The sequence below is a fragment of the Petaurus breviceps genome, unplaced genomic scaffold (genome assembly GCF_028583685.1).
Source record: "Petaurus breviceps papuanus isolate PSGF00001 unplaced genomic scaffold, PetGlider_PUasm1.0 90919, whole genome shotgun sequence".
Classification (NCBI taxonomy): domain Eukaryota; kingdom Metazoa; phylum Chordata; class Mammalia; order Diprotodontia; family Petauridae; genus Petaurus; species Petaurus breviceps.
In genome coordinates, this window is record NW_027187378.1 from 13,577,425 (window position 1) to 13,588,649 (window position 11,225).

Genomic DNA, 11,225 nt, shown 5'->3' on the forward strand with positions numbered 1-11,225 from the left:
CTTTAAAGATTTCTCACGTGGGAAATCTTGGCATTATTTTTGACTTTTCCTACTCCTTTATCTCTTATATCACTGCTCCTCTGCTTTTTTCCTTCATTTTTCTTAAACCAAGCTTACCATATGTCCTTTCAATTTTGCTTTCCCAACATTTCTGTCGATGATGACCATCCTATTTGAAAAACTGCAATAGCCTCTTGATAGGTCATCTTTCATTCTCTCATCTAATACGTCCTTCACACACCTGCTAAACTTTTCTTCTACATGCTTATATCTGGTCACATGTCTCCTACTGTCACCTATGGTTCTACTCAATTTGGTACCATACTAGCTTTGTGTCACATTATTTATTCTCCTATACTTTATACCTCAGACAAACAGTCCTTAAGACAAGCCCTCTGGCTTCCTACAGCAGTTCCCTTGTGCAAATTGTTCTCTATGCCTGGAATAGTTTTCTCTTCTTTTTTTCTATGTATTGAATTTCTCCCTCATTTTCCTAGCTTTGTGCCATATTATTTTTCTCCTCTTTATGCTCTAGATAAATACTGTTTCTTATTCCTAGAATATTTTCCCTTTTTTTGCCTACTGAATTACTACTCCGATTCTTATATAGTCCTACTCAAATCCCTGAACCTCTCCTCCCTGTCTCCCCACCTACCCCATGTCACATTGTGCTCTTTTAAAATTTATGTTTGCACTTGTCGAATTTAATTATCATATAATGTCATACATAATCATTGTTGTTGTTTAGTTGTGCCTGACTCTTTGTGAAACCATTTGGGGTTTTCTTGGCAAAGATACTACAGTAGTTTACCATTTCCTTCACCAGATCATTTTACAGATGAGGAACTAAGGCATACAAGGGCTAAGCAACTTACCTAGGGTCACATTACCTGTAAGTGTCTAAGGCCAGATTTGAACTCAGGAAGATGAGTCTTTCTGACTTCAGGTCTGGTACACTATCTACTGTGCCACCTACCTACCCAACATCATCCTTACCTGTATCTCTGTCATATCTCAAATTGATTACAAACTATTAAGATAGGAATTTTGTTTTAGTTGAACTGTCTATCTTCCTCTTCACTCATTCTTTGTATGCAGCAGGTATTTAAAAATGCTGATTTACTGATTGTATTCAATATTATAGGACTTGAGAGAGAGAAGAGATCAATGTAGGCTAAAGAGTTCAGCCTTGAAAGAATCTGGATAGATAGTAAAAAGGTGGAGGTGATGGGAGACATTCCAGAGGGAATGAATAAAGTGGAAAAGAACAAATCATAAATGAGATTGGAAAGAAGACAAATCTTGAATAAAACAGAAACTTTGTTTCTGGGAATAGGAAAAGGCTGGATAAGTATGGTGGATACCATTTATGGAGGACTTAGAGAGCAAGAATGAGGAGTTTGCTTTTAATCTGAAACACTATAAATCTGGAAGTATGGCAATGACATGAGCATAGGGATTTGTAGCAATATTAATGTGGAAACAACATTTAGAATGGACAAGAGAGCAAGAACTGGGGACTTAGAAAAAGATAGAAGTATTTCATAATTTAATGAAATGGCAGGAAAATCTAGGGGAAAGCCAGTGATAGATAAATTAAATCTTAAAGACTTTCTAAAGTACAAGTGTTTCTTTAGCCCATATCTGTCTTTTATCTTTATAAAATTACTTGGACCATTTTTATCAATATTTAACCAGTGTAAAGCAATTAATTTAAACAGTCAAATATAGAACATGGAAAAACTTAAATTTGTTCAATATGTTTTACAGTTGGAGATGTAATATATAAGGAATCTGGGGAAATCTGGGGATAAATAAATATTCCTCCTAGGCTCATAGACTTGGAGCTAGAATGGTCCTGAGAGGCCATCCAGTCCAACACCCTCATTGTACAGATCAGGAGTTAGCTTAGAGGCTAGATGACTTGCCTATGATTATTCAGCTAGTACCTCTCAGAGGTAGGACTTGAAATCGAGTCTTCTTGTTGTGAAGGCCAACATTTGATCCAGGATTCCATGCTGACTTTGAGGATTTTAATCTCATTCAGGTAGCTAGAATTTTTCTTCTGGTTCTTATAATATGAAAGTATTAATGAACAGAAAATTTTTTAAAATTTATTTCCTCATTTTAAATTAAGGTGAAAACCATTATGCTGAGTTAGTAGTCTCTATGACAATGTTCACACCACTTTATAATTATATGATAAATGTAATCTCCTGTTAACAGAAATAGTTATGAAACCTTAAATGTTTATAAAATTTATGCTATATAAGCTTAAAAACTACTCTCCAAACTTTCCAAAATATCTCCTCCTTCCAATTTACCTTTTGTCTAATGAATGCTTAAAAGCTGAAACATGGGAAGCACTGGCATTATTAATAATTTAATAAGAAAAATTGATGTAATGACTTAAAAAAACATTTTCACTCTAGATTTGTATAACTTCAGAGATGCTCTGAATATATGTTTTGTTTAGATTCATTCCATGCTGAACTTCCTAACAGAAAAAAAAAGAAGCAAACTAATTGAATGATTAGTTTGGAAAATAATCATTAATAAGTATTTTTTTTTTGCTTGACCACTATGTATAGGGCAAGTTTAAATAAGGGATGATGACTTTTTATGTCCAATGTGATATTACATAATACTACTTCCTTTTCTGACAGGGTTATTAAACTGGTAGATTACAAGAACGCTATATAGTTTGCTTAAATTTCAGCAAAGTATGTGATAAGTACCTCATGTTTTCATTGTGAAAAGGATGGATAAATATGGGGGGAAAAGATTGTACAACTGGTTGGATGGCCAGACTCATAGAGTATTCATTAATGGTTCCATGTCCCCTTGGAAGGGGTCTCCAGCAGAGAGTTCTGGGAATCTGTGCTTAGGTTTGTTAACCAGCAGTTTAACATCTCTAGCAGTGATATGGATAAAAGGATGGATGGTATTCTTATAAAATTTGCAGATGATACAATACCAGGGGAGACAGGATTGTCATCATGCTCAATAACAGTCAAAAGTGCAACAGAAGCTCTTTTAGGACAGGGACAGTTTCATTTTTGCCTTTGCATCCCTAGTGCCTTATAGAGCACTTGTCATATAGCATATACCTAATAAATGCTTGTTATATGAGGGGATCCAAAAATACCTTGACAGATTAAAAAATTGGGTTGAAAGTAATAAGATGAAATTTGGTAAAGATAAATGCAAAGTCTTATACTTGGGTCCAAGAAATCAACTTCCCAAGTATAAGACAGAGGAGACATGACTAGACATGAATTTAGCAGTTCATCTAAAAAAAGATATAGGGGTTTTAGGGAACCACAGGCTCAACATAAGTTAACTATATGATAGCATAGCCAAAAAAGCTAATGCAACTTGGGCTTCATTTGAGAGGTATAATTTCTAGGTATATAAATGTTGACAGTCCTGTTGTACTCTATTGTTATTGGACTATATCTGGAATACTGTTTTTGCTTTGGGTATCACATTTTAGCAAAGACATTGAAAAACAAGGAGGGCAAACGATATGGTGAAGGGTCTCAAGTTCATGCTATTTGGGTGAAGGAATTGGGAAGAAGAGAAAGCTGATGGGGTAGCAATAATTATTGTTTTCAAGTACTTGAAAGGCTATCATATCCAAAAAGGATTTGTTCTGTTTTGCCCCAGATGGTAGAGTCATAAGCAAAGAATGGAAGGGAAAACTTTCTAAGATTAAGAGTTATTAAAAAATGAAATGGGCTGCCTTAGAAGATAGTGAATTCTCCCTCATTAGAGGTATTTAAGTAAAGGGTGGATGATCACTTGCCATATTCAGTATAGCTGGGATTCTCCTATGATATGGTTTAGGCTAGATGTCAAGGTTCCTTCACATGTTAAAACCCTGTGAAGCTGACTTTGTTTTTTATTGTATGGAGTCATTTTGATATAGTGGAAAAAGCATGGACAAGAATAAAGTTGTTTCTAGTTTTTGTTCTGCTTTGAACTAGCTCAAACAGAACCTAAAAGATCAAAGGCAAGTCATTTCAGTCCTCTAGGCCTTAATTTACCCATCTGTAAAAAATAAGAGAAGTTTGCTAGATGTCTAGTACCTGCCTACTCTAAAATTCTATTCAATTATTTTTTGATCACCTGGAAAAAATGAACTTACAAGGTCTCATTAAAATGAAAAGACAGATGTCCACATTATATAGAATCCAGAAAAACTAGGATTATTAAAACTTTAATTGGAAATATTAACAGGAAGAATGATGGAATAGGTTTGTAACAACTATCCTTTCAATCTAAGAGATCTTTTGGAGGGACTCTGTGTTCTCCTGGGAATAACCTAGATTACAACCCAGTTAAAAGTAGCTAATATATTCAAGACAAGACAGAAATTTGCATGTAGGAAAACATTACTGAAATATTATGGGAAATTAAAGTCCTTTCATCCTGTAGGTTTCTTAGAAGATCCATATGGTTAAATATCAATGAGTTCCAAGTACAATATGTGGAGAATTTATATAAAGATGTAACATATTTCATTTTTCCTTCACTGGTAAATCTAGAGAAGTAGCTAGTGACAGTTATTAGTGAATGTTTTTGTACACTGAGTACAATAATTTTTACCTATGATTTGAATTCCAAGAGTGTTCCTCAGATGTAGAGATACTCAAAATAGCAATTATTCATACTCTAGAAGATGAGAAGAAAAGTCTATGCTCATTACTACGACTTATGTTCTTTTAAATTTTACCCCCTAAAAATTAACATTGGAGTGATTAAGATTAATCTACTTTGTAATCTGACTAGGAGTGGTGAAAAATGCTTTCTCATTGTTATCAGTTTGTCACCAAGAAAATAGGTCTCATCTCACCCTCCTTAAACTAGATGACATGTTTATATAGGTTCAACAAATAAACAGATTTGTGCTCCCTCTGCTGGCTTTTTTCAGATACCTTAAAATAGAAGTGATTAAAATTAAAAAAAAAATTATTGTTGTTGCTGGCATTTTCAGTAGAGTCCAAAAAGAACCTAAAAGAAAGTGTTAGTTCAATTCAATCACCCCTAGAAATTTTGGTTGTAAAACAATTCCTCTCTATGAACTTTAGTTAGTTGAAGTACTTGTAAAGTTCTAAAAATCAGAAATTAGTTATACTTTTAATTCTATAACCAGCATACAATTGGATACTATTGTAGTAATCCTTTAAAATTCATTTATCAACAGATAAAACTGGATGTGTCTTAAGAACTTACTTTTAGTTCAAACAATATTTAGAGGATCCCCCCCTTTCTAAATTGAGATTGATTATTTTTATCTTTTATTTTTCTTAAAAAAAACAAACAAACCAGTAGCTTTCCTAAAGTAAAGATTTACACTATTTATATCCTTTCTGATAATGTCAAGCATTACGCTTTATTTTCCAAATCATTAGCATGCAGAAGAATGACCTCATGGTGAACAGATGCACTTGGATATGGCAGTGATTAGATCAGTCCCTTCAGCAGTCAAGTGTGCCCATTCCAATTAACCCTTTAAAGTACTATCTGTTCCTTCATCTTTCTTAATACAGTGCTTGAAAATTCAAAGGTAGAATTTGCTTTAAGTTAATCTTTTCTAAAAAGTAACTTTAAAGAGGAGCAAATACGTTATTAAAGCAAAATATGGATACTTTATTCTCTGAAAATTAATCTTTTTCTTAAGTAAAGGATGTAAAATACAAGATAAAAATAAGGAAACTTACTTAACTAAAAAGAGTTTACATTTGTATCATAGAATATGCACGAGTAAAAATGACAACTCTTTAATACATTTGTTTAGAAGGACGTGGACTTATTTTGCTTTATGGTGATGTCTATGAAATAGTAAGAATTCTGTTCAACAAAGGTAAAATACATTAGGTGGAGAGTAGGTTAAAATGAAATTTTCTAATTTGAAAAATAAGGCTTTTTCTTCTTGACTTCTGAATTTGCTTAAAAACACTAGAAGACATAATGTATCAGTTGAACAATGAAGTGCTCTACAGTATTATTTCGATGTCCAAATATATTTGATCAGAGAGACATTTTTACTGCCATTTGGCTCTTCAGCAAAAGTTTGCCAAGGTTAGATGAGTGATGGAATGTATGAGGAGCTTGAAGGTGGATATATCTTATGAGGAATGTCAGCTATGGGCATAGGTAACACCCACTTCCGCACTCTGTTGCTGAGAGTTAAAGGATAGGAGGACATCCTCTGAAGAAATGGGGCATAAAGTGATTAGGTGAATATTTTATATTTTCTTGCAGGTATATAGTGTGGATGATAATGCCTAGAATTAAGCATAATTTTAAATTCATGATGAAATTCCCTGCTGTTCTAATGCAAATTTGCAGGAGACCCATCCATTTCTAGAACTGTACATATACATATATACATTGATCATAAGTTTCTGCTTTGAAGATATTGGTGGCAAGAGATAGGGATAAAGAAGTTCTAAGTTCACTCTGTAATCTTAGACTCTTTAGGATCAAGTTTTCCCAGTTGGCTTGCTATTTGGAAGAGAATCAAATATATTTCTTATTATAATGGTCAATTCATTTGGGTTATTTCATTTATTCTAATATAAGGCAAAATATTACTAATAAGAGGAAATTCTTTTCAGTGATAAACTTTATTTTAGAATACTGCAAAGCAAAAGATTTTAAAAGTAGACATGAAAGGAATAAAAACATAATATATGTGGCATGCAGATTATTTTAGAATATGGATTTAAGAATCTGCCTCCATGGTATGCTTTAATTTTCCACTTATATTATATCACAATTACACTTCAGAACAGGTAGTGTTAAAAAATACATAGCTCATTCATTTTAAAGCAATGACAAGAGTAAGAACATCAGTACAGTGAACAGAAACTCTATAATAAAGGTGATATAAAAAGAGTATAGGAATACTTACATCCTAATTTTTATGCAGTGGTAATACTTATATTTATCACAAAATGGAATTTAATTACAAAGCACAGAATCCCCATAAAGCATAAATAAATCAGGAAATCCAATTTGAATGGTGTCATTTTTAAAAGGGGTCTGAGACAAGTATTTTGTTTTGATATCATAGATCTATTTTTTTACTTCTACTTATAATGCTTTCTAAGAAAACCTTTTATGTTCTCCTGGGATTTTCATCTCATCAAGTCATTTTCATAAATTGGATGAAAATACTTTGAAACCTCCATAAAGTGATATTAATGTAAAAATCAAATAATTTTAGATATTTTGTTTTTGTGTCAGTGGTTTCCCGTATTCATCTTCTGACTCCTCATGTAATTTTCTAAATATATAACAACTTTTGAAAGTATTAAATCAACTGAAATACAATAAAATTATAAATAAAATGTTGTCTATTCTTTAAACCTCTGAACATTTCAGTTGAGAGTATTAAAAAAAAAGCAACAGTCATTTATTAAGGGATATAAATGTTCAGTTTTTAGTTACATTTCCAAATTCATATGTTTTAAAATTATATTGTAATTCATATGTTTTAAAATTAGATTGTAAACAGTTCAACTAGAATAAGGGTAAATACAAAGCTACTATACAGAACTGTGCTGAAGAATAAAGTGCCAATGACTGATGAGAAAATGAAAAAGGATGTAAACTAGAACTTGAAAAAAGTATTTGTTAGCTCTGCTGAATACCTTTAATTTTCTTTTACTTAAATGTATAAATGACTTAAAGTGTCTAGCTAAACAGTATGAAACCTTCATTTCCCTTGAAACTGATTTTTTTCCATCTTCGTTTGTTGGCAGAATGTATAAAAGAATTCAATTCACAGCTGTTCTACTTTTTTAATGTAGGAAACATTAATCAAAGCTTTAAGTTATAAGCTTTTCTAATGTTGTTTAGTATTCCAGTTCAACAAAGATCAATAGAGGCCATCCCTGTGTTTCTTGACGCCTCTCCAGGAAGCAGAGGCACGATTATGTAAATAGCACTGGTTCCCCTTTACTTTTGCCAGCTTGCTTATCTCCAAAGCCTTCTGCCTGCTGCTACTGGCTACCAATACGAGCGCATGCATATACCTCTTATCTCCTAACAAAGCTCTGAAAGCACAAGGATTGAAGCCAGTAATGTTAAACAATGATGCATGGCTGATTTTATTTGTAAGTGATTTATTTCACTGAATTTAATTTCTTTCTTCACTGTGGATGTAAGATATTTGTTAACAAGTCAGAGTAAGAGAAATAAAGCCAGTGTTTTGAAACAATTTATACATGTTAGAAATCTATTAGGCACTCTAACAGTTGTGTGTAAAGCAGTCCAAATTAAAGGGGGCTTCTTACGGAGAATTTCAATACACACTAAAATCTTTGTGATGAGTGATTTTTTTCTGTACTGATGTGCAGAAATTACTACCCCAATTAAATACAGTCCTTTAAAACAAAAGCTCATATTAATAACACCAATAACAAGTAGCAGTAGCTTTTTTTTTCAACTTTGGAAATCTAAAAAAAACTATTATGTGAAATAAGGAATAGAGTCACAGAAATTTCTTCAAATGCCAACCAGCTTGATAGATGAAATGGTTCTAAGATAGTTTCCAAACAAGGTTCCATACCAGGTGCTACTGGAGCCTGTAATTTGGCCATATGCATAGAAACCACTCAGGAAAATGTTAGCACACTGCACTGCTGTTATGATTGGTCAAAGGAACACTATCCTTATATTTCTTCTGCATTAATCCCTGACCCTGGTATCTCAGCAGCATAATCCCCATTTAGCATTAGTAGCAACGGCTTCTACTGTGAGGAACTATTTTTCGATAAGTAAGCACTGATTCAGGCATAGCTTTTGAACAACATATTCCCAGCTCAGCAAGAAACCCACACTCCTGAATGAACTGGAGCACATTACTGAGAAAAAGTTCATTAACCTTGCTAGATTCGGAGGTTAACAGGATAGCTGAAGAAAGGAACTGAGTGAACAGCTCTGATGCAAAACAAATTAAAATGAATGTCATCATTCCTTTTGATATTCATTAGTTTATTCAGAGAGAGAATGCCCTTCTTAAATTTGCAAGCATTTATCTGTAAAAAACAGGTGTACATCTGCTGCTCAAATGCTTCTTAGTGTTAAAGAGAAGAATAATGTAGACACTCACCCGTTCCACTGAGGGAGTAACTAGGAGAGGGAGAAAAGACTTGAGCTGCGAAATCCTCGAATGTCATTACTTCTCTGTGATTCTGGATTATTGCTTCAAGATACAGAGCTCGTTCTTCATAACTACAACAATCAGTTAAGGAACAAGTACATGTACCGAACAAAAATACTACTTATTACCAAATACATAAGAATGCTAAAAGTTCATTATTTAAAATCATCTGTGAAACACAAATGTGAAAACATATCTTCTTAATGAAAAAGATCTCTTCCAAATTCTATAGAGCTGTGGGGTAGAAATGACTACCAGGAAGAGCTAAATGTTTTAAGTTGCAACAACATATTGATTTTGTGTTGTTTCTACTGCATTTTGATGGTTGTTTCATCATCAGCCTCATTAATAAAACAAAAAAAACCATTAGTTAAAATTCATATAAATGAAAAAGCACTGAAAATAATGCATTTTAAAATAAGCAAAATATTACAAATTTAGTAGCACTGGCATAGTGTTTATATGCAGTAGAATTTTCATTTTTTCAATGGACAAGAATTTCCTGAAAGTCTTCAGTTTATTTCATATACTTCAAGCACTGTGGAAAATGCATCTTTCTTATAATTAAGAAAATACACATCACTGAGAAAGTCCTAGATCAAGGCAAGATTTTATAAAAATAAACTTCAAATCCAGAAGTGATAGTTAACAAACTATGACCACTAGAAAATAAGACCTTATATGTAGTTCAACCTAGGAAATGCAGGCTACAAAGCAATTAAAAAAAAAGACTATTGCCTTTTAATTAAAACTGCAACTGGGAACACACAGCATTCAAATGTGTAATCAAAAACCAGTCACCAATAAAACTTACAAGCGTAACAAGCTGAAGCAACTTTCCAGCTGTCTTAATAGGACCCCTGCTTGTGGCTGCTTTTCACAGGGTAGAAAGCAAATCTTTTCCTTTTGTGTGCAGCTTCTGTTTTCTCAGAAGGTGAATCATGCACTTCCAATAACAGGATAACGTCTGAAACAATTCTACAATGGATGGAAGAACCTCACATACGACTTTATGAATTAACACTTGAAGTCAGTATGACATCTCATTTCTCTTTCCTCATTAGCAGTAAGAAAGCAACGGCTGAATAACACCCTTTCTCAACTCAAACTAACCACAAAACTCCTTTCTTATGCTTTAGTTATCTTGAAAAATATTCTAATACTATGGGAAAAAAAAGTTTGATAACCAACAAAGTATAATTTTCATGTTAGGAAGGAGAAAAATGGAATTAATGACTCATATTTTTGAAGTATCTGCTTAGAAAAACAGTCTTATTTCTAGAGGTTAAAAGAAACTGTGACCTAAATAAGAATGCCTCACATTTAAAACAGGGGCAGATATTTTAAAAGTTTCTTTTGGACGGATAAAGTATATGTATTGCTCTTTCTAAACACAGATGTCTGCTTTTATTCAACTATTTGGAGAAGGATTTTCACACTATCTAGGGATATACAAGCATAGTAGAACTTGTATATAAGCTATCTTTATGAAACTTTTCAAGGAAAGAAAATTAATTCTGAGGACTGCAAAACTAGTAACTCATAATGCATTATGGGTTTGTCAAAACTATAACCCACAACAGTCCTGACAGTCCAAGTATTTGGAAAGTGGGGCTGTTTCGCTCTCGTAGGCTGAACTCCTGATGACTCTTGTTAATGAATAGGCTGCCAAACTTCCTAAGAGAGGAGGCACACGCTTAGGCCCTATTCTAAAGGGACTGACTGATGCCATTCACATCTCATTATGAACATGCTTATTCTGCACAGTACTTGGCTGTTGCCAAGGCTCTGTATTCCATACTGCCACAGCAAGCCGCTGGTCCTGTTAACAGCAGGATGTTAGGCCTGAGTGGCCGTCTGGCGAACAGGCACTCTGACACTAAGCTGGCACGTGCTGGCGCAGCAGGAGCAGACCAAGGCGTGACAAATTACTGAAAGAGCTCAGCTAAACTTATGGCTGACAACCACCTGAGCCTTAGGACCTCTATGGGCCTGCCATCAAGTCTCAATTCATTGCTCACCCTTTTAGTCTGCAGTCTGCTTGTGG

General features: G+C 33.6%; 1 protein-coding gene across 5 annotated transcripts in view; it reads right to left on the reverse strand.

Moving 5' to 3' along the window:
• Nucleotides 1-11,225, reverse strand: part of RALGAPA2 (Ral GTPase activating protein catalytic subunit alpha 2) — a 440,153-nt gene that overhangs the window by 32,432 nt on the left and 396,496 nt on the right. For all 5 annotated transcript variants that reach the window (XM_069075497.1, XM_069075496.1, XM_069075495.1 and 2 more), the window contains one exon: nt 9,128-9,249. In XM_069075497.1, coding sequence (XP_068931598.1) covers nt 9,128-9,249 — 122 coding nt within the window. The remainder of the gene's footprint in view (nt 1-9,127; nt 9,250-11,225) is intronic.